General features: G+C 47.3%; 1 protein-coding gene across 5 annotated transcripts; it reads right to left on the reverse strand.

The window, feature by feature from the left end:
* Window positions 1–172: 172 nt before the first annotated feature.
* On the reverse strand, window positions 173–19,743 carry sh2b1 (SH2B adaptor protein 1). 5 transcript variants are annotated; one of them, XM_071412020.1, is made up of 11 exons: window positions 19,563–19,740; window positions 18,864–18,915; window positions 16,022–18,224; window positions 14,578–14,679; window positions 14,208–14,299; window positions 13,922–14,004; window positions 9,952–10,098; window positions 9,578–9,783; window positions 4,978–5,152; window positions 4,290–4,380; window positions 1,683–1,849 (listed from the first exon to the last, which is right to left on the reverse strand). In XM_071412020.1, exons 3-11 carry the CDS (start codon window positions 17,798–17,800, stop codon window positions 1,828–1,830), a joined length of 2,697 nt encoding a protein of 898 aa, XP_071268121.1. In that variant the 5' UTR covers window positions 17,801–18,224; window positions 18,864–18,915; window positions 19,563–19,740; the 3' UTR covers window positions 1,683–1,827. The 5 variants fall into 5 exon arrangements, with proteins under 5 accessions (XP_071268087.1, XP_071268095.1, XP_071268103.1 ...); XM_071411986.1 differs by lacking the exon at window positions 4,290–4,380 and having other exon boundaries at window positions 173–1,849; window positions 19,563–19,743; XM_071411994.1 differs by lacking the exon at window positions 4,290–4,380 and having other exon boundaries at window positions 173–1,849; window positions 19,407–19,743.
* Between the last annotated feature and the right edge of the window lie 1,947 nt (window positions 19,744–21,690).

Consider the following 21,690-nt stretch of genomic DNA (forward strand, 5'->3'; position numbering starts at 1 on the left):
TAAAATGTATCTTCTTAAAATTTGATTTTAAACCTAACCCGAACCTTAACCACATTGCTAACCATATGCCTAACCTTAAAATATGACCCAAAAACTATTTTTTTTTCATGAATTTTTATGACATAGCCATTGGACTTTGTGGCAACACAAAACTGCAAGAATTACTGTAACATTCCTTTACATCCTTCCCCTTTATTCAGTAAGAAACAATAACAGTGAACCAAAGCAACAACACACGAGGCCAAAATGTTTCAGTATAATTATATTATATCATATTATCATTTAATTCAATGTAGTACCTGAAACTAACCACACAGGTTGGACAAAACCCTGCCCACCGTCAACACAAGGTCCCAGCAAAAGAGAGAGCGACAGACAGAAAGGCACAAATAGAGATCAACATTTGAAAAGGGTGAACAGGGGGATGGGGGTAAGATGTGTAAAAGATGACAAAGCTCGGAGTAGAGGACAAACAGAAGAAGTGAAGGTATAAACAAAGAGAGGAAGGAGGGGGGATACAAAGAGAAAGAAAGAGGCACTGAACTGAATGGCAGAAAGACGGACATGGCCACACAACCCAGGCACAGGTTGAAGGAGTACGACAGAGGTGACAACAAAGAAAGGCACAAGTAGAAAAATGTCCCCCCCCCCCCATTATATTTATCTTATTTTCTATTTCTGCACATTAAAATTTAATTTGGATGAGGTCCAGGAGGAGAGGACTGTATGAGCGTGAGGGAAAGACTGAGTATGAGGCTTAGGAATATTTAAAAAAGGCAAACAAATTTCAACTGAAATAACCGAATGGGGGCAGGAACAAGTGTTACGCATTACATGGAGTAAACAACATACAATAAAAGGCATTTTAAAAATAAAATTAATACTATTATTTCCGACCATCATCATTATTTCCTTTATCATTATTGTTAATCATATCATTATTATCAATAATAAAGTTTTTTAAAGTTTTTTATCTGAAGGATAGATATAATCGCTCTCTCTACCTCTGGCCACTTCTCTACCATTAAAGAAAACCAGAAAATGAGTGGAGAGAAAAAGAGACGGAGAGAAAGAGTGAGGTTGAAAGAGTGACTGAGGTATATGTATCCTGCCTGCCAGTTCTAGCCTAGTCTCTTTGCCACCTTGTAAGTATATGGTTGTCCTGCATCTCTACCTCTGTGTAAGTGTACTGTTGGCCATTAGAATGTCTGCAGGATATTGAGGTATGGTACTGCTGGGTTCAGAGGATCTCTCACTACCTACATCCATAAATGGATTCAAAAGTCTACAAAAAGCGTACCAAGAGGTGTACCGGCAAAAAAGCTTATCTCGCTAAACATTAGTGTACCTGTACTTAGTGTTGTAAGGTGCTCCCATCCCTCTCTCTTCTCTTTCACCGTTTTCTCTTTCTCTCCATCTTGCTAAATCTCCCAGAATGCTTGTGTTTTAATAGTGTTAGTACATCCTTCTAACCCCTTCCCCTCACAGTCTCGTAATAAAATACAAATACTGGTTATGAATGGCTATGACTCCCGCCTCCTCCACTCTCCCTTTCGCACAAACACCCCCCTCCCTCCTCAGAAGAAGGAGTACTGGTTGTCAATGGCTCTTGCCCTCCCTCCTTCCCGCTCTTCGCCCTCCACCCCCTCCAGTTGGCGAAGAGGAGCTTCCCTCTCCTCCCAGTCCTCCGCTCCTTCCCCTCCTCCTGCAGTTGCTGCAGTTCCTCCTCCACCTCCTCCCAGCTCGGTCTCGTTCCCTCGTTCCTGGGGTGGGGTTGGGGGTGGCGGCCGGCCGGGGGGCAGGGGTGGAGGAGGAGGCTGGGGGGGGCTACGGGGTCTGCTGGTCAAGTCTGGTGGGAGGAAAGAACAGCCGAGAGAGAAAAGCAGAGAAAGAAAGAGTGGTAAAAGGTGTAAATAAAGGAGGGGCGGGCGGGCGGGGGACAATATAAAAAGGTGACATTTCCAGAGAGCGAGTGGTGAGAAGGGAGAAGAGGAGGAGGAAGAGGGGGAGAGACAGAGTGAGTGTCATGGCCGCGACGTCTGTGTGACAGGTCCATGTCATGGAATCAGTCGAGACACACACAAACACACTGTGTGCTCACACACACACCTTGATCCCGTCTATTAAATACATTTCATGTAAAACACAAAACAACGCATCGTCTGAAAATGTTCTATGAAGATTCTACATGACCCTAAACTTTTTAGCAGATATAACATTCTATAGCAGAGGTGGTCTCTCAAGTCATTGCTCTAGGAGTGATCTGTGTTCTCAAAAAGACTCTATGGTAGGTCCAGTTTTAGATAAGGTTAGTACAGACTAACTTCACTGGAAGACTGAGCAGTACAATGAGGTGAATGGCCACTAGCTAGCTCTACACTCACGCTATGGTGCGTTCCATCGCTTTCTCGCCGGCCGTCTCTCTCTCTCTAGGTCCCTCTCGCTGGCTTGCTCTAGGTCCCTCTCGCTCTCTCGCTCTAGGTCCCTCTCGCTGGCTAGCTCTAAGTCCCTCTCGCTGGCTCGCCTAGGTCCCTCTCGCCCTAGGTCCCTCTCGCTCCCTCTTGCTCTAGGTCTTTCTCTCGGTCTCTCTCTCATGCTGCCTCTCTCTCGCCATCATTCTCTCTAGGTCTCTCGCTAGGTCACTGTCTCGCTCTCGCCATCTTTCCCTCACTAGGTCTCTCCCAGTAGGCCCCTCTCGCTCTAGGTCCCTCTCGCTCTTTCTCTCGGTTTCCTAGATTGCTGTCTCTCTCACTCTAGATATCTCTCTCTCTCGCCGTCTTTCCCTCACTAGGTTTCTCCTCTCTCTAGGTCTCTCACGCTGCCTCTCTCTCTTTCTTGCCGTCCCTTGCTCTGGGTCCCTCTCTCGCTCTGGGTCCCTAGGTGTCTCTCGCTCTAGGTCTTTCTCTCGGTTTCTCTCCCTCTCTGTCTCTCTCTCATGCTGGCTCTCTTTCGCCGTTTTTCCCTCACTAGGTCTCTCCCAGTCTAGGTTTCTCACGCTGCCTCTCTCTTTCTTGCCGTTCTTCGCTCTGGGTCCCTCGCTCTAGGTCCCTCGCTCTGGGTCTCCCCCCTCTCGCTCTGGGTCTCTCTCGCTCTCGCTCTGGGTCTCTCTCGCTCTCGCTCTGGGTCTCTCTCTCTCTCTCGCTCTGGGTCTCTCGCTCTGGGTCTCTCGCTCTGGGTCTCTCGCTCTGGGTCTCTCGCTCTGGGTCTCTCGCTCTGGGTCTCTCGCTCTAGGTCGCTCGCTCGCTCTGGGTCTCTCTCGCTCTGGGTCTCTCTCTCTCTCGCTCTGGGTCTCTCTCTCTCTCGCTCTGGGTCTCTCTCTCTCTCGCTCTGGGTCTCTCTCTCTCTCTCGCTCTGGGTCTCTCTCTCTCTCGCTCTGGGTCTCTCTCTCTCTCTCGCTCTGGGTCTCTCTCTCTCTCGCTCTGGGTCTCTCTCTCTCTCGCTCTGGGTCTCTCTCTCTCTCGCTCTGTCTCTCTCTCTCTCTCGCTCTGTCGTCTCTCTCTCTCTCTCGCTCTGGGTCTCTCTCTCTCTCGCTCTGGGTCTCTCTCTCTCTCGCTCTGGGTCTCTCGCTCTGGGTCTCTCGCTCTGGGTCTCTCGCTCTGGGTCTCTCGCTCTGGGTCTCTCGCTCTGGGTCTCTCGCTCTGGGTCTCTCGCTCTGGGTCTCTCGCTCTGGGTCTCTCGCTCTGGGTCTCTCGCTCTGGGTCTCTCGCTCTGGGTCTCTCGCTCTGGGTCTCTCGCTCTGGGTCTCTCGCTCTGGGTCTCTCGCTCTGGGTCTCTCGCTCTGGGTCTCTCTCTCTCTCGCTCTGGGTCTCTCTCTCTCTCGCTCTGGGTCTCTCTCTCTCTCGCTCTGGGTCTCTCTCTCTCTCGCTCTGGGTCTCTCTCGCTCGCTCTGGGTCTCTCTCGCTCGCTCTGGGTCTCTCTCGCTCGCTCTGGGTCTCTCTCGCTCGCTCTGGGTCTCTCTCGCTCGCTCTGGGTCTCTCTCTCTCTCGCTCTGGGTCTCTCTCTCATGCAAGGTCTCTCTCTCACGCTAGGTCTCGGTCTGTGTCTCTCGCTAGGTCTCGGTCTGTCTCTCTCGCTAGGTCTAGGTCTGTCTCTCTCGCTAGGTCTAGGTCTGTCTCTCTTGCTAGGTCTCGGTCTGTCTCTCTCTCTCTCTCCCCCTCTCGGTCTCTCCCTCTTGCCGTCTCTCTCTCCAGGTCTCCCTCTTGCCGTCTCTCTCTCCCGGTCTCTCGCGCTACGTCTCCCTCTCTCTCTAACTCGGTGTCTCTCTCTCTGTGGAGTCTGGTCTCACTTACACACAGTCAGAGATGGGGGTTGATGGAGAGTCAGGGTGGCGCGTGGTGATGACATCACAGACTGTGGGCCGGCTGCCTGCCCTGTCCCGGCCTGCGAAGAATGACCCAACGAAAACACAATAAGAGACAGCCAATCAGAGCTCTGGAAGGCACGGGGGTGGGGGGGTGGAAAGAAGGGTGTAGAAGGAAAGGAGGTAGAGTGCTAGGGCAGTGCTAGGGACTAGGGACAGAGAGGGTAGTAGGGGCTAGGGGTTGATTTGGAATTGTGTGTGGGGGGGAAGCTGTAAGAGGCAGGGGTGTATGGGAGGGAGCATCAGTGCAAATTGATGGGACCAAGCCATGCGGCGCCACTCCAGTGTGTGCTGTAATGGACACAGAATGAGGATGCAAAGCAACCAGTCTTATGTTATAATGACATTGACAGAAACATCATGTAGTGGCCATGTTTTAGCACACACAACATTACTTATGGCCTGTACACATATTTTCAATGGGATGATACACACGCACACTATATTGATTCACTGATGTAATAGCATAGTGTAACCCAATCATAATGCATAAAACACATACACCAGACATACAACGTACATACAACACCCAAGAATTGCCTTTAGAGGCCAGTGTAAAACCAGTGTAGTTTCATCCTAGTGGAATATCCGGTGACCTTTCACCCCTGACCTGTTACCTGGCTGCCGGATGGCGGTGGCGCCCACAAAGCTGATGAGAGTGACGTCCGAGGCACCCCCAGACTCCAGGGGGATTGGGTGCACGCGGAAGTGCTCCAGCATGTCGAATATGGACTGGAACCACAGGTGCTGCACCCGGCACTGGCCGTCCTCGTTCAGAGACAGACGCAGATGCTGCAGCGGACAGAGAAGGGAGAGAGAGAGAGGGGGATAGAGAGAAGGAGCAGAAACAAAAGAAGGGAGAAGAGAGGGGGATATGGGTTAGCTTTGGATGCTACTTAGCAGGTATATCTCCTAACGTGGTATAGATGTTTCCCCTACCATTTCACATACAAACACACTGGTACTTTCCAACACACGCGTAAACATCAATACTGTCTTACTCTCTTTCACACAAGGACAATATAGGAGGAAAGTGGAATAATATTCCACCATCTCTGACGCTCGTCGTATGTGGCAAGGCTTGCAGACGATAACGGATTACAAAGGGAAACCCAGCCATGAGTTGCCCAGCGATGCAGAACTCCAAAACGAGCTAAATGCCTTTTATGCTCAATTTGAGGAACATAACACTGTGCCTTGCGATAACTGTGTGATCTCGCTCTCTGTGGCCGATGTGAGCAAAACGTTTAAACAGGTTAACAATCACGAGGCCGATGGGCCAGATGAAATACCACGGCGCGTTCTCAAAGCATGCGCAGACCTCGTCCCAGTCTGTCATCCCAACATGTTTCAAGCTGACCACCATTTTCACCATTCCAAAGAGCTCAATAGTCAAATAAATAGTCAAATAATGGTACCCAAACTAACTGCAATGCCTGTATCTTGCACTGACCCACGTGTGTATGTAAACTCCGCAAAAAAAGAAACATGCTCACTGTCAACTGTGATGATTTTCAGCAAACTTAACATGTGTAAATATTTGTATGAACATAAGATTCAACAACTGAGACATAAACTGAACAAGTTCCACAGACATGTGACTAACAGAAATGGAATAATGTGTCCCTGAACAAAGGGGGGGGTCAAAATCAAAAGTAACAGTCAATGCAGCGGGTGGCCACACCAGATACTAAGTACTGCAGTGCATCTCCTCCTCATGGACTGCACCAGATTTGCCAGTTCTTGCTGTGAGATATGTTACCCCACTCTTCCACCAAGGCACCTGCAAGTTCCCGGACATTTCTAGGGGGAGTGGCCCTAGCCCTCATCCTCCGATCCAACAGGTCCCAGACGTGCTCAATGGGATTGAGCTCCGGGCTCTTCGCTGGCCATGGCAGAACACTGACATTCCTGTCTTGCAGGAAATCTCACACAGTATGGCTGATGACATTGTCATGCTGGAGGGTAATGTCAGGATGAGCCTGCAGGAAGGGTACCACATGAGGGAGGAGGATGTATTCCCTGTAATACACAGCATTGAGATTGCCTGCAATGACAACAAGCTCAGTCCGATGATGCTGTGACACACCGCCCCAGACCATGACGGACCCTCCACCTCCAAACCGATCCCGCTCCAGAATACAGGCCTCGGTGTAACGCTAAATTCCTTCGACGATAAACACGAATCCGACCATCACCCCTGTATGTAGCCTCGCTACTTTTATAGCCTCGCTACTGTATATAGCCCGTCTTTTTACTAATGTTTTATTTCTTTACCTACCTATTGTTTACCTAATACAGGCTCTAACCAATAGTGCAAAAAAGGTAAGTAAGCATTTCACTCTAAGGTCTACACCTGTTGTATTCAGCGCACGTGACAAATAAACTTTGATTTGATGAGACAAAAATGTGACTCGTCAGTGAACAGCACTTTTTGCCAGTCCTGTCTGGTCCAGCGATGGCGGGTTTGTGCCCATAGGCGACGTTGTTGCCGGTGATGTCTGGTGAGGACCTGCCTTACAACAGGCCTACAAGCCCTCAGTCCAGCCTCTCTCAGCCTATTGCGGACAGTCTGAGCACTGATGGAGGGATTGTGGGTTCCTGGTGTAACTCGGGCAGTTGTTGTTGCCATCATGTACCTGTCCCCGCAGGTGTGATGTTCGGATGTACCGATCATGTGCAGGAGTTGTTACACGTGGTCTGCCACAGCGAGGACGATCAGCTGTCCGTCCGGTCTCCCTGTAGCGCTATTTTAGGCGTCTCAGTGCGGACATTGCAATTTATTGCCCTGGCCACATCTGCAGTCCTCATGCCTCCTTGCAGCATGCCTAAGGCACATTCACGCAGATGAGCAGGGACCCTGGGCATCTTTCTTTTGGTGTTTCCCAGAGTCAGTAGAAAGGCCTCTTTAGTGTCCTAAGTTTTCATAACTGTGACCTTAATTGCCTACCGTCTGTAAGCTGTTAGTGTCTTAACGACCGTTCCACAGGTGCATGTTCATTAATTGTTTATGGTTCATTGAACAAGCATGGGAAACAGTGTTTAAACCCTTTACAATGAAGATCTGTGAAGTTATTTGGATTTTTACAAATTATCTTTGAAAGACAGGGTCCTGAAAAGGGGACGTTGTTTTTTTTGCATACACACACACACACACACAACCAAAACCCACACACACAGAACACCTACACGCAGACTGACAACAAACTTAATTTGCTGCTGCTGCTCTGTTCTTTATTTTACTCTTATTATCTATCCTGATGCCTAGTCACTTTACACTGCCTTCATGTACAGTGGGGAGAACAAGTATTTGATACACTGCCGATTTTGCAGGTTTTCCTACTTACAAAGCATGTAGAGGTCTGTAATTTTTATCATAGGTACACTTCAACTATGAGAGACGGAATCTAAAACAAAAATCCAGAAAATCACATTGTATGATTTTTAAGTAATTAATTTGCATTTTATTGCATGACATAAGTATTTGATACATCAGAAAAGCAGAACTTAATATTTGGTACAGAAACCTTTGTTTGCAATTACAGAGATCATACGTTTCCTGTAGTTCTTGACTAGGTTTGCACACACTGCAGCAGGGATTTTGGCCCACTCCTCCCTACAGATCTTCTCCAGATCCTTCAGGTTTCGGGGCTGTCGCTGGGCAATACGGAGTTTCAGCTCCCTCCAAAGATTTTCTATTGGGTTCAGGTCTGGAGACTGGCTAGGCCACTCCAGGACCTTGAGATGCTTCTTACGGAGCCACTCCTTAGTTGCCATGGCTGTGTGCTTCGTGTCGTTGTCATGCTGGAAGACCCAGCCACGACCCATCTTCAATGCTCTTACTGAGGGAAGGAGGTTGTTGGCCAAGATCTCGCGATACATGGCCCCATCCATCCTCCCCTCAATACGGTGCAGTCGTCCTGTCCCCTTTGCAGAAAAGCATCCCCAAAGAATGATGTTTCCACCTCCATGCTTCACGGTTGGGATGGTGTTCTTGAGGTTGTACTCATACTTCTTCTTCCTCCAAACACGGCGAGTGGAGTTAGACCAAAAAGCTCTATTTTTGTCTCATCAGACCACATGACCTTCTCCCATTCCTCCTCTGGATCATCCAGATGGTCATTGGCAAACTTCAGACAGGCCTGGACATGCACTGGCTTAAGCAGGGGGACCTTGCGTGCGCTGCAGGATTTTAATCCATGACGGCGTAGTGTGTTACTAATGGTTTTCTTTGAGACTGTGGTCCCAGCTCTCTTCAGGTCATTGACCAGGTCCTGCCGTGTAGTTCTGGGCTGATCCCTCACCTTCCTCATGATCATTGATGCCCCACGAGGTGAAATCTTGCATGGAGCCCCAGACCGAGGGTGATTGACCGTCATCTTGAACTTCTTCCATTTTCTAATAATTGCGCCAACAGTTGTTTCCTTCTCACCAAGCTGCTTGCCTATTGTCCTGTAGCCCATCCCAGCCTTGTGCAGGTCTACAATTTTATCCCTGATGTCCTTACACAGCTCTCTGGTCTTGGCCATTGTGGAGAGGTTGGAATCTGTTTGATTGAGTGTGTGGACAGGTGTCTTTTATACAGGTAACGAGTTCAAACAGGTGCAGTTAATACAGGTAATGAGTGGAGAACAGGAGGGCTTCTTAAAGAAAAACTAACAGGTCTGTGAGAGCCGGAATTCTTACTGGTTGGTAGGTGATCAAATACTTATGTCATGCAATAAAATGCAAATTAATTATTTAAAAATCATACAATGTGAGTTTCTGGATTTTTGTTTTAGATTCCGTCTCTCACAGTTGAAGTGTACCTATGATAAAAATTACAGACCTCTACATGCTTTGTAAGTAGGAAAACCTGCAAAATCGGCAGTGTATCAAATACTTGTTCTCCCCACTGTATATATCTACCTCAAGCACCTCTGCACATTGATCTGGTACTGGTACTCCCTGTATGTAGCTCCACATTAATCTGGTACCACCTGTATTTAGCTCCACATTGATCTGGTACTGGTACTCCCTGTATGTAGCTCCATTCTTGTGTATTATACTGTATTCCTCTTGTTACTATTTCAATTTTCATTTTAAAACTCTGCATTGTTGGGAAGGGCTCGTCAGCAAGCATTTCACATTAAAGTCTACACCAGGTGTATTCGGCGCATGTGACAAATAAAATGTGATTTGATTTGACACACACTCTCCCTCTCCCGTCTCGTGTACCTTGGCCTTGCCCTGGAAGTTGAAGGTGAGGACGTACTCCCCGCGGCGTGTCTCGCTCTGGCGCACAAGGAAGACGCCGTGGCTCGCCGTACCCCCTGCCAGCACCAGCTGGGCCGCCTTCAGGCGCGACAACGTCCCGTGGAACCACTGGCACTCGCTCAGAGGGTGCTCCACCGCCTCCGCCACGTCTGAGAACAGGAAGGAACCTGGGGAGGTGAGGAGGGATGAGGGGATGGATGGATGAGAGGGATTGATGAAAAGATTAGACCCCAAAAAAAGGTGTCGCCAGACTTGCTCTGTACATTCTGGTGTGTATGCGTGTTTGTTTGTGAGTGCGTTTGCGTGTGTGCTAATGCGTAAGTAACAGGCTTAACCTGTGGCATCTGGCGTCTCCGCAAATGGTGTGCCCAGGCCGGCTCCGCCCACGCGTCCGTCTGATTCGTCCAGAGGGGCGCGGGGCGGTAACTCTGGGGGGAGAGGGTCCATCAGCGGGGAGGAGCCGCCCACACCTCCATAACACACTGCAACAGGACAGGAGCAAAAACATCAGTCTTATTATTTATTTAACCAGATTTCTTTTACTTTCAAACAACAACGAAACGTTGGACTCATAGTTAAAACAACTTTTTTCGTCTCGCTTTCTGCATCAGGTGTTAAGTGATCTAACTGTATATTTGTAAAGCTGAAAAAAATTGTGAAACAGGGAAATCGTCACACAACAATCCCAAATGGGCTCTTCGATCCTATCCTGTGCAGTCATATTTGAAAAGATTGGATAGGTAAGGAATATGGTAGTAGCTCCTCCTTACCTTATGCTACGTGTCTGCTGTTTGTAGATTCTTACAGATTAAGTGTCTAGGGCAGTGGTCACCAACCTTTTCTGAGCCACGTTCACTTTCAAAATGCAAGCCGAGATCTACAGCTCAGAACTGTTTCTGAGCCGTCGGAAAACTGTACACTATGTACAATCAAAAATAACAAACATAACAATAACTGGACAGGAACATAAACTGGAAAATTAATCAAATAAGTTGAGCTCCAAAGAAACCAAGCTTCAATCAATAGCTGAAAATATAGCGTTTAGCCAGCATGGCAACCAATGAAATGACAGGGTTTCAAATACAATTCCCATCAGGCCTCACCTTGGACTGTACAATTTTAGACTAATCACAAATCAATGGTAACAATTACGTTACATATAGGCCTGAACAGCACAATAAACATGCACTGAACAAAAATATAAAACGCGTTAAGTGTTGGTCCCATTTCTTGAGCTGAAATAAAAGATCCCAGAAATGTTTCATACGCACAAAAAGCTTATTTCTCAAAATTTTGTGGACAATTAGTACCCTGTTAGTGAGCATTTCTCCTTTGCCAAGATAATCCATCCACTTGACAGGTGTGGCATATCAAGAAGCTGATTAAACAGCATGATCATTACACAGGTGAACCTTGTGCTGGGGACAATAAAAGGCCACCCTAAAATGTGCAGTTGTGTCACACAACACAATGCCACAGCTGTCGCAAGTTGCGGGAGCGTGCAATTGGCTTGCTGACCGCATGAATGTCCACCAGAGCTGTTGCCAGATAATTTAATGTTCATTTCTCTACCATAAGCCGCCTTCAACACCTCTACATCCAGCTTCTTCACCTGCGGGTGAAACCAGCCACCCGGAATGAGGGTTAGTACAACCAAAGAGTTTCTGCACAAACTGTCAGAACCCGTCTAAGGGAAGCTCATCTGCGTGCTTGTTGTCCTCACCAGGGTCTTGACCCAACTGCAGTTCAGTGTCGTAACCGACTTCAGTGGGCAAATGCTCACCTTCGATGGCCACTGGAGAAGTGTGCTCTTCACGGATGAATCCCAGTTTCAACTGTACCGGGCAGATGGCAAACAGCGTGTATGGCGTCGTGTGGCCGAGCAGTTTGCTGAACGTTGTGTGCCCCATGGTGAGTGCCCCATGGAAATTGAAGGTGATGAGAATGAGGATGAATTAACTGTGGTGGCAGGTGCATTGCTGACTGCTGAGAAGAAGTTGAATATAGAGGAGAAGTGGTGTGGTGAGGAAGGTCGGCGTGAAGTCCATCCGAGATGGAACCTTGGCGAGAGTGAGGACCGCCGAATTCGGGCCTTGTCCTGAGGATGATTCTGGCCCAGTGGGAGTGAGATTTGTAGAGCGAATGTATCCTTGTATTTTGGCTGATCCATATGTGGTGTCAGGTTGGGGACTGTTGAGTTGGTGAAGTTAACTCGGAGTGGACTCGTGATGATTTATTGTGTTACATTCACCCAGAGGGAGTGGGTGCTCCGCATTACGCGATTAGGGACAACAATTATGACTTGCTTTGCAGAGCAGGGTGCCGTTGAAAGGAGTGATAACGGGGATGGCATTAAGTGTTGAGGAGGAGCAGTTGAAATTGAAGATTCCCGCCGTTTGGTGAGTTGTAGATTTGGTGGAGAGCAACGGAGAAGACATCGTCTGTCAAGCTGAGTGTTGATGCAGTCTTTGCCAGATAAGGTCATGGTAGGAAGTGTCAATTACCCCGTGAGAGCTTTTGTTCTGAAAATAAAATAGTGTTTTAGGTGTCAAGTTTATGGGCATGCTGCAGCAGTGTGTCGGAGGGAGATGCCTTGATGTGAGAAAGGAGGGCATGAGACGAAGGAATGTGTGGTATCGGAGGAGAAAGTAATACATGTTAGTTGTGGGGGTTCCCATGGAACTGGAGTTTGGAGGTGTCCGGTGAGAGAAAGGGACATTGAGGTAGCCAGGGTTAGAGTAGTACAGAAAGTGTCATATGACGAAGCAGTGAAGAGAGTGGTAGAGGAAGATGGGGACCGGGTGAGGGATCCTGAGAGATGGGAAGAATATGTGTTTCAGTACAGTGGACTTTTTAGCATTTATAGCCTTGGTTGTTAATTGTACTGCAGACAATCACAGAAAATAGAGGTGGCAGAGAAGTACTTTTACAGCAGAACAGTTGCGGGGGGTGTTGAGTGGTAGTGTTCTGTCCTCTCAGACCATTGGTCAGAAGTAGGACTTGATAGGGTTAAATAGTGGAATGGGGTGATTGGTTTTGTAGAGGGCTAATAGTTGGCTGGGCAATTGTATATATTACCGTATCAAATAATTGAATGTAGGTAGGCCTTGAATGGCCTTACACCAGTACAGTAGGTGGCGGTGTATGCACCTAAAAGTTGGATGCGATCTGACAACCAAATCCCAAAGAAGAAGAAGCTCCGTTTGACCCACCTCCCATCTCAGCAGGAGCATGACAGAGGAACAAACAATTCACAGGTAGGCTACGTTTTTAAAATTATTACTTTACTTCACATAGTGATTACCGAACTCTGTGCACTTGAATTGTAACACTGATAAGAAAAGGCATGATAAGAAACATTAAATGCAGTGCAACAAACAAATGGCTGCTGCCAAAAACAAATTAATTGCCTGGCGAACTCACAACCTGCGTTTCGCTCTACAGGCTACGTCGACGGCGCCGAAGGACAAGGCATCATACACATATTATATTCAATAAAGGAATGTGCATTTCATAAACCCACAAACCGTTTCCATGTCTGGTTGTATCTGCATCTGATGGTCAGTCTCAGCGGATGGAGGGAGAGAGCGAGCAGCAGACGGTCCGCCTCTCACGGTCCCCGATCTCTCCTTTTTCCAGTGAGACTGACCAGAGAGAGGGGAGACAGTCTGATGACCAAACTCGAGTCACACCGCATTATTTCTGCCTCATGCACAAATTCATGTTGCTCCTATGACCAGAGAAAGTGAATTATTAGTCGACATTAAAATAGACACGACGAGCCGTTAATAATAATAAAAACGCAGGCCCATCGATACACGTTTTTTATGTTTTGAAAAGTGTTGAATCGTAAAAAGCAGCAGCTATTTGCTGTATTCTTTGACAGTCTCTCTGGTCAGGGTTATAAAAGTCATTAAAATCCCATTTAGGCTAGTATCAAACTTTGCTGTGGGGTAGTGGAAGCTACTGGCACGGTGATTTGAGCTATCCGATTGGCCAGCGCAGTAGGCGCACTTGATTTAGCTCTACCGGGTAGGCAGAGTTTGTTCCTTCCGACAAATTAAATGGTTAAAAATGGGAACACTTTGCCTACCCGGCGCACAGGGCTGCCGAATCAAGTGCATCTACCAGCAACGGCTCAAGGCAACAAAAATACATTTTAAAAAAGAGGAGCGCAAAGAAATGTTCGGCGATTGACTAGGAATGCCTAGTTGACTAGGACTGTGATTGACTGGTTGGTATATACTGGTCTAAGAGTAGTAGCTTGGAGGTGTCGTAGCTTGGGATTTGGCATGCCCCACTCACCTTGAGAGAGGCGGTCACTGAATTCTGGCATTCCACTGATGTCCATGGGTCCCCCACACACAGCTTCTATGTCCTCCTGTTCACTGTAGAGTCAAGATACACAAAGCTTGTTCTACAGTAGCTGGGGCGTCGCTTCTTCTTCTGTTGACCTCATCAATATTTGACAGTCAGTGAATACAAGCATATATATGGTCCCTCTTAACTCTCACTCACTGCAGCCCCCCCCCCCCCCCCTAATCACTGACTTGAAAGAAAACTCTTCACTTAACACACACAATTTGCTTACCTGATACATATACCGTTCCTGATGTCACTCAACCAGGCTCTCATCTGCACAGCGTCTCGCGTCTCAATCACATACTGCACCTGTCCCTCCAACTGACAGAGAGAAAGATAGGGTTAGCGAGAGTGACAAAGGGGTGAGAGAGAGGGGGGATGTGAGAGAGAGGGGGGATGAGAGAGAGAGGGGGGATGAGAGAGAGAGGGTGAGAGGAAGGGGTGAGAGAGAGGAGGCGGGAGAGAGAGGGTGTGAGAGAGCGAGCGAAATACAAGTCAGTCTACAGATGCAAGCTGAACAGGAGCTGACTACTTGAACAAAATTAACTGAGAGAGAACAAGAAAGGGGAAATTAAAGGATGGACAGAGCAGAGCATCACCTGGAGGAGGAAGGTGTTCTCCTTGTCAGGCACCTCCAGGGCTGTGGTGCTCCTCACATCCACAATAGAACAGCATGGGATAGTCAGCCTGGGCTTGGAGGACTGAGACAGGGGGACAGAGAAGAACATTGAATAAGACACATCTGTGCACTCAGAGAAAGTGTAATTTTCACAATGCCTGCCAATGACATCATTCATCTCCAAGCATTCCAAATGAGCATGTTGATAGGTTGTCATGGCTCAGTGTTACATCAAAGATACACAATCTACTGATGGCCCCCACCCACTGGGGAGCCAGGCCCTACCAATCAGAATTAGTTTTCCCAACAAAAATAGTTTTATTATAGACAGATATACACCTCAGCACCCCCCCCCCCCTCCCCCCAGATGTGGAGGTCCTGAGGTGGTCTGCGGTTGTGAGGTCGGTTGGACATACTACCAAATTACCTAAAACGAGGATCTCTTGCAACAGCTCTGGTGGACATTCCTGCAGTCAGCAAGCCAATTGCCTGCACCCTCAAAGCTTGAGACATCTGTGGCATTGTGTTGTGGCAAAACTGCACATCTTAAAGTGGCCTTCTATTGTTCCCAGCACAAGGTGCACCTGTGTAATGATCATGCTGTTTAATCAGCTTCTTGATATGCCACACCTGTCAGGTTGATGGATTATCTTGGAAATGCTCACTAAAAGGGACGTAAACAAATTTGTGTACAAAATTTTAGAGAAATAATTGTTTTGTGCGTATGGAACATTTCTGGTATCTTTTATGTACATGTTAAGTTTATATTTTTGTTTAGCATATTGTTCTTAGGTTTTGCAACAAATTATATTGAAAAAGTGTTTTAATGACTCAATTACTAATCTACTCCCTTCCCTGAATTCCTTAACAGGTCTGAAAACCCTACCAACCCTGTGACTCTCACAAATATCCAGGTCCTCCCCTGACAATCCCAGCCACAGTGATCGATTGCCAGGCTAAACTGTTAACGTGGCCAGGATAACAAATGACTATGAGGAAATTAAATCGAAAATGGGAGGAATAACATAGTTTACCCAATAAAGATTTGAATTAAAATGTTGTACTTTGTAGGTTAAGAATAAGCATTGTTAAATTGCACATTAAGTTTTCATCTTTTTGTCACAAATAATGCGATCAGTATAATGTAGTACAATTACAAATGTGAACTTTATCTTCCAATAATTTTACTTCTCAATATGGCAGTGTTATCTGGTAGGAAATTAAACAAAAACTGTGAAACATGAAAATGCAAACTGGAGTATTGCGTTTAAATTTCATCATTGATTATGTTCACATGAAAATAAAATTGCAAACGTATTATTAATGTATCATTATCAAATATGATTTTTTTTGGCAGCTATATACTCCAAACATTTAGAACACCTTCCTAATATTGAGTTGCACTGAACAGGTCTCTCACTCACTTTAGGCGGGATGAAGAACTCCAGATAGTACTCCTCGCCCCGCTCGCCCTCCTTGTCCCTCTCCCTCAGGACCAGTCGGCACTTGTGCCACCGACCACCCCTCCAGCCCACAGTGCCCCCGGGGACGAGAGGCTGCACTGCGGCTGTCTGAGCGGCGTTAGCGGTGGACGAGGTGTTGTTTAAGCCAGTACCAGCGTTGTTGTGTTCTTGTGTGCCGTGGTGCAGCAGGCCGAAAGAAAAGCCAGGGAAACCACCGTGGCTCCCGGCAAACTCATCTGGCATGGAGGAGCTGACGCTGACTCCTCCCTCCCTCACCAGCCGGCCCGTCTTCCTCGGGGTGGCGCTGCTGCTGCTGCTGGGGGGCAGGCCGGAAGAAGGTGACACCACGGCCGAAGTGGGTGCCGAAGAGAGAACGGGGGGCGGGGAGCGAGACAGACGCAGCTTCTCCAGCCGGTGGCTCCACTTCTCCTTCTCTCCCCCCTCACCATTGCTCCGCCGGCGGTCCCGTGCCTCCGATAGCGAGAGGGAGGTGGCACTACTGGAGGAAGACGGGGGCAGGGAGGAGGAGGAGGAGTGGGGGAGGGAGAGGGGCAGGGAGAGGGAGACAGGCATGGAGGAGGTGGGTGTAGGGGGCTGAGTGCCAGAGTTCCTCTTGGAGGAAGAGCCGGTGGCAGCGTCCTGGACCCCCATTGTGTAGCTGTAGCTGGAGGGCAGCTGGGAGGAGCTCTGGGGGGAGTCGCTGGACGAGCTGCGCCAGTGCAGGATGCCCCGGACACTACCCCGCACGCTGCGCCCAACACTCCGCAGAGAGAAGCGCTTCTTCAGTTTGGTTTTGGACTGGCTTCCTGCCGAGGCCGGGGTGCCATTACCCTTGGAGCGGGGAGGAGTTGTGTCGGAGGAAGGGGAGGCAGGCGTTTGGGGCATATGGGAGGGGTCTTCATTGTCCAAGCAAACTTCCAGCTCCGCCTCCCCCTCATCTGGCTCCACCTCCTCCTCCATGACCGTTACGCCCGCCCAGCTGTCCTCCTCTTCCTCGGCTGTCGTTTCTCCGTTGCCTGGGCCGACGCCAGTAAAGTGTTTAACAGTAACTGGGGCACCCCTCTCTTCCCGCCTGCCGTTGTTTCCTCCTCCCACTGAGGAGGAGCAGGAGGAGGAGGAGGATGGGGGGAGGACTGTTGTGACAGCATAGGAGTCTTGAAATTGGTCCCCACTTCTGGTTTCCAACACCAGTCGTGTGGAGGCAGGCTTGGGCAGGGCTCTCACCGGGTTGGCTGGGGCACAGGAGTGGTAGGAGGCTCCCTCGGTGACGGGAGGGGGAGAGACCGCCTCCTCTTCCAGGGAGGTGGCGTCTGATTGGGGGGCCCAGCTCCCCGCCTCCATCCCAGGTGCTGTACCCGGCGCCCCTGCCACTCCCTCCAGTTCGCTCTGGAAATGTCGGACAAAGCGGTCAGTGAAGCGGCGACAGAAGGCAGCAGCAGAGTCGGGGGAGTAGTGAGGGTTCTCCAGGAGGAACGCCCGGAAGTGGCGGGCAAAGTCCCCGGCCGCCATGCGGGCATGCAGCTCACAGAACTCCGTCCAGCTCAGGCAGGGGGAGGGTGTAGGGGTGTCCGACAGCGAGGAGGGGTGAGGCTGGGCCAAGGGAGGGGGCAGGGGGGGTGGCCGAGGGAACATGGGCAACAGGGAGGGGGATGGAGGGGACGGAGAAGGGGAGGGTGAAAGGGGCAGCGGGGAGGAGTTGGCTGCCCGCGGGCTAGGTGGGGTTAAAAGAGAGCCGTTCATTCTACCAGGAGGGCGGGGGGGGGGGGGGGGGGGCTGATTGGCCAACTAGCTGGCTGCTATTTGGTTTATCACTTAAGGTTAATTAATGAAACCTGCACAGCTCATCAGGGCTAATTTACAAACGGGTGGGAATTCAAGTACCGTACTATGCCAGGCATAGAGTAGATTCACCCCCATTTAAAACCTTTAGCTAAAAGACTACTGTAACACACTGATGAGCACAGACTGAGAAGAGGTAGAAATATAGGGGGTCTGTCTCTGTGCAACATGCTTTCACACATTTAAAAATATTTATGATAAAAGACAGGGTAAAATCGGTGTCAGGGAGGAGGTATAAGACAAAGAGGCGAGGTAAATAGGTGAGGTTCACAAGTGGCCGCCCTGCTTACGGTCCACCACACATCCACAAGAACACAACTGCAGCCTGTGAAAACAATACAAGCACAATCAATGGTGATACATCACATTACCTGTTACATATATTTTCCAGAGACATAACCAACTCTAATATGATCTACAATATCTAATCAACTCTAACTAATACAAATACCCCTAGCACCGGTTGCCACCTGTAGTTGTCTGTTGGACTAGTGGTCACAACAGTTGTGTCAAGTATTGATTTAAATTGAGTCAATGCTTTACATCCACAAAAACAAATTGATAAGCAACCCGTTTTACTAACAACCCATTCAATTAGCTAGCTAGATATCTTCACATAACGGTACTTAGGTAGCTAGATGTGGTGAAGATCCAAATGGTTGCTTGTGAGACACCAACTGATTTGTCAGTGTTCAGATAACTAGTGGCTTAATCACTTTCACACACTGTAGCAAAGCCAAATATAGTGTGGCATAGCTAACTAACCCCCTTACTGGCAACAAAATAAATAAAATACCTTGTTGGCTAGATTATTGTAGCTAAACAACTGACTGCGTATGAAACCAGTTAGCTAGCTAACAACATTACCCAGCTAGTGTGCAAACTGGCGCTGGATGTAAACAATCCAGAGAACCTGGTTAGTACTGGCGTTACTGGCTAACGAGGTTAGCTGGAATTCACAAACCATTGTCGGCCTAGTCAGATACTCGAGGCCAGTGCTTGATGGCTAAAATAACCTAAAGGAGAGGAGGAGAGACAGTTAACTAGATAGCTGATATTACAGAGTAATGATAGTGCATGGACATGGCAAAATGACACACAGTGAGGTCATGTTAGCTTAACTAACGTTAACTAGCAACATGAGCCAGCACATCGCGTGATAAACAATCTAGTTAGCGTAAGCGTTACTGAGCTAGCTAGTTAACGGTCGCTAACTAGCGACCCATCACAGCTAGCTAGTAACGCCATCCATCTTAACAGAACCATGTTAACTAGCTAAATAAAAAAAGCACCAGCTTGAAGCAGTTAGCTAAGTAGCTAACTAGCCAATATTCAACAATGTAGCTAAAATGTAAGCCTAGCTAACGTTAGCGGTTTTAATTAAATAACAGCGGTTTAGTCAGCTAATAGTAGCGAGCTATCATTTGTTATAGTAGTTACCTAGACTATGGCTATTATCGTTGAATAAGGGGTGCTAGCTAATTGAAGTAATGTTATGTTTACCCACTTGTACACGCTTGTCTTGAAAATAGTGTCCACTTACAGTTAGCTAGCCTCCCATACGTGCTACAGACAACAGGCGAATCGCTAGCTAGCTACCTAGATGTTATTATTAGCCAGCTATTAATAAAACAACGAATTTAGTAATCTTGCGTTGGCTTACATTAGAATTGTAATTGATACGCTCCAGCGTTTTATACAATTCGTTCATATATCCGCGATATAAATATAATTTTATAATAGTTGATGCTAACATGAATATTTCTGTGCTCCCTATCTCTCGCGATATAGTGGGAGAGAGAGGATGGGAAGGGAAAGTAGACTAGCGAAGAGGGTGGCAGCAGGAGGAGTTGCAGGGACGACGTTTGCATTCAGGGTACTTGGATGGTGGGAAAATGGAGGGGCACTAAAAACATTTTGAAAAACAATCACCACCGTCTGTGAATTGTGTGAGGAGTAAATTACTCCCAGGGAAGGGAGTAGAACTACTAGATTTTCTATTTAAAAATGCATGAATGTTTACAACAAGCCTATATAATTGCATATCATTTAAAATGTTTTTGTAATTAAAATATATCCTTATGGAGATTAGTAAATCATTTATTTCAAACTAGCTGAATAGATCCGTGATTACTGTAGTCTATAGTATACCTACATGCAGCCTTTCTGTATCAGTGGCCATATGAGCACATAGACCTACTGCTGTGTTTGGTGTTGGTGTTGTCTCTATAGCTTGCTTATAGTATTGTGTTGTTTATACACAGTGTGTACTTACTGTCAATTCAGGTTCCACCTTTCTCTTCATCCTCTATGGCATTTCTCTTTCATTTCACCAGCATGTGTTTAAAGGTCCAATGCAGATGTTGTTTTTTTATCTCAATATTGATCCTTTCCAGGTAACAATTAAGTTCCTTACTGTGATTGTTTTCAAATAAAGTTTTCATTATACATTTAAAAAATGTATACTGGAAATCTTAAATACAAAAATAAAGTATATTCCCTGGAATCTGGCGAGAAGTAAGGAGGGACCTAACTAGTGGTTGTTTGTAGAAAAAAATTACTTTCAATGCCATATGCACTGTAGGTTCTCTTTCTATCGCCCACTCTCTGTGTCACATACACTCACTCAATTATCTTCCAATAAATATACAGTTGAAGTCATTAAGTCATTAAATAAACTTAGCATGAAGTCATTAAGGCTAGTTTTTCAACCACTCCACAAATGTCTTGTTGACAAACTATAGATTTGGCAAGTCGGTTAGGACATCTACTTTGTGCATGACACAAGTAATTTTTCCAACAATTGTTTACAGAAAGATTATTTCACTTATAAATCACGGTATCACAATTCCAGTGGTTAGAAGTTTACATACACTAAGTTGACTGTGCCTTTAAACAACTTGGAAAATTCCAGAAATTATGTCATGGCTATAGAAGCTTCTGATAGGCTAATTGACATAATTTGAGTCAATTGGAGGTGTATCTGTGGATGTATTTCAAGGCCTTCCTTCAAACTCAGTGCCTCTTTGCTTGACATCATGGGAAAATCTAAAGAAATCAGCCAAGACCTCAGAAACAAATTGTAGACCTCCACAAGTCTGGTTCATCCTTGGGAGCAATTTCCAAGCGCATGAAGGTACCACGTTCATCTGTACAAACAATAATAAGCAAGTATAAACACCATGGGACCATGCAGCCGTCATACCGCTCAGGAAGGAGACGCGTTCTGTCTCCTAGAGATTAACGTATTTCGGTGTGAAAAGTGCAAATCAATCCCAGAACAACAGCAAAGGACCTTGAAGATGCTGGAAGAAGCAGGTACAAAAGTATCTATATCCACAGTAAAACGAGTCCTATATCGACATAACCTGAATGGCAGCTCAGCAAGGAAGCCACTGTTCAAAAACCGCCATACAAAAGCTAGACTACGGTTTGCAACTGGACATGAGGACGAATATCGTACTTTTCGGAGAAATGTCCTCTGGTCTGATGTAACAAAAATAGAACTGTTTGGCCATAATGACAATCGTTATGTTTGGAGGAAAAGGGGGGAGGCTTGCAAGCCGAAGAAAACCATCCCAACCGTGAAGCACGGGGGTGGCGGCATCATGTTGTGGGGGTGCTTTGTTGCAGGAGGGACTGGTGCTCTTCCCAAAATAGATGGCATCATGAGGAAAGAAAATTATGTGGATATATTGAAGCAACATCTCAAGACATCAGTCAGGAAGTTTAAGCTTGGTCGCAAATGGGTCTTCCAAATGGACAATGACCCCAAGCATACTTCCAAAGTT

This window comes from Salvelinus alpinus, chromosome 1 (genome assembly GCF_045679555.1).
Source record: "Salvelinus alpinus chromosome 1, SLU_Salpinus.1, whole genome shotgun sequence".
Taxonomy (NCBI): Eukaryota; Metazoa; Chordata; class Actinopteri; order Salmoniformes; family Salmonidae; genus Salvelinus; species Salvelinus alpinus.

Bases quoted from the DNA above. Each gene is read 5' to 3' on its own strand.
- sh2b1 (XM_071412009.1), bottom strand. From the start codon at position 17,800: ATGAACGGCTCTCTTTTAACCCCACCTAGCCCGCGGGCAGCCAACTCC. The intron at 14,680-16,021 runs GTGAGTGAGAGA...CCCCTGTCTCAG, and splicing joins AGTTCTTCATCCCGCCTAAA to TCCTCCAAGCCCAGGCTGAC. The intron at 14,300-14,577 runs GTGATGCTCTGC...TCTCTCTGTCAG, and splicing joins AGAACACCTTCCTCCTCCAG to TTGGAGGGACAGGTGCAGTA.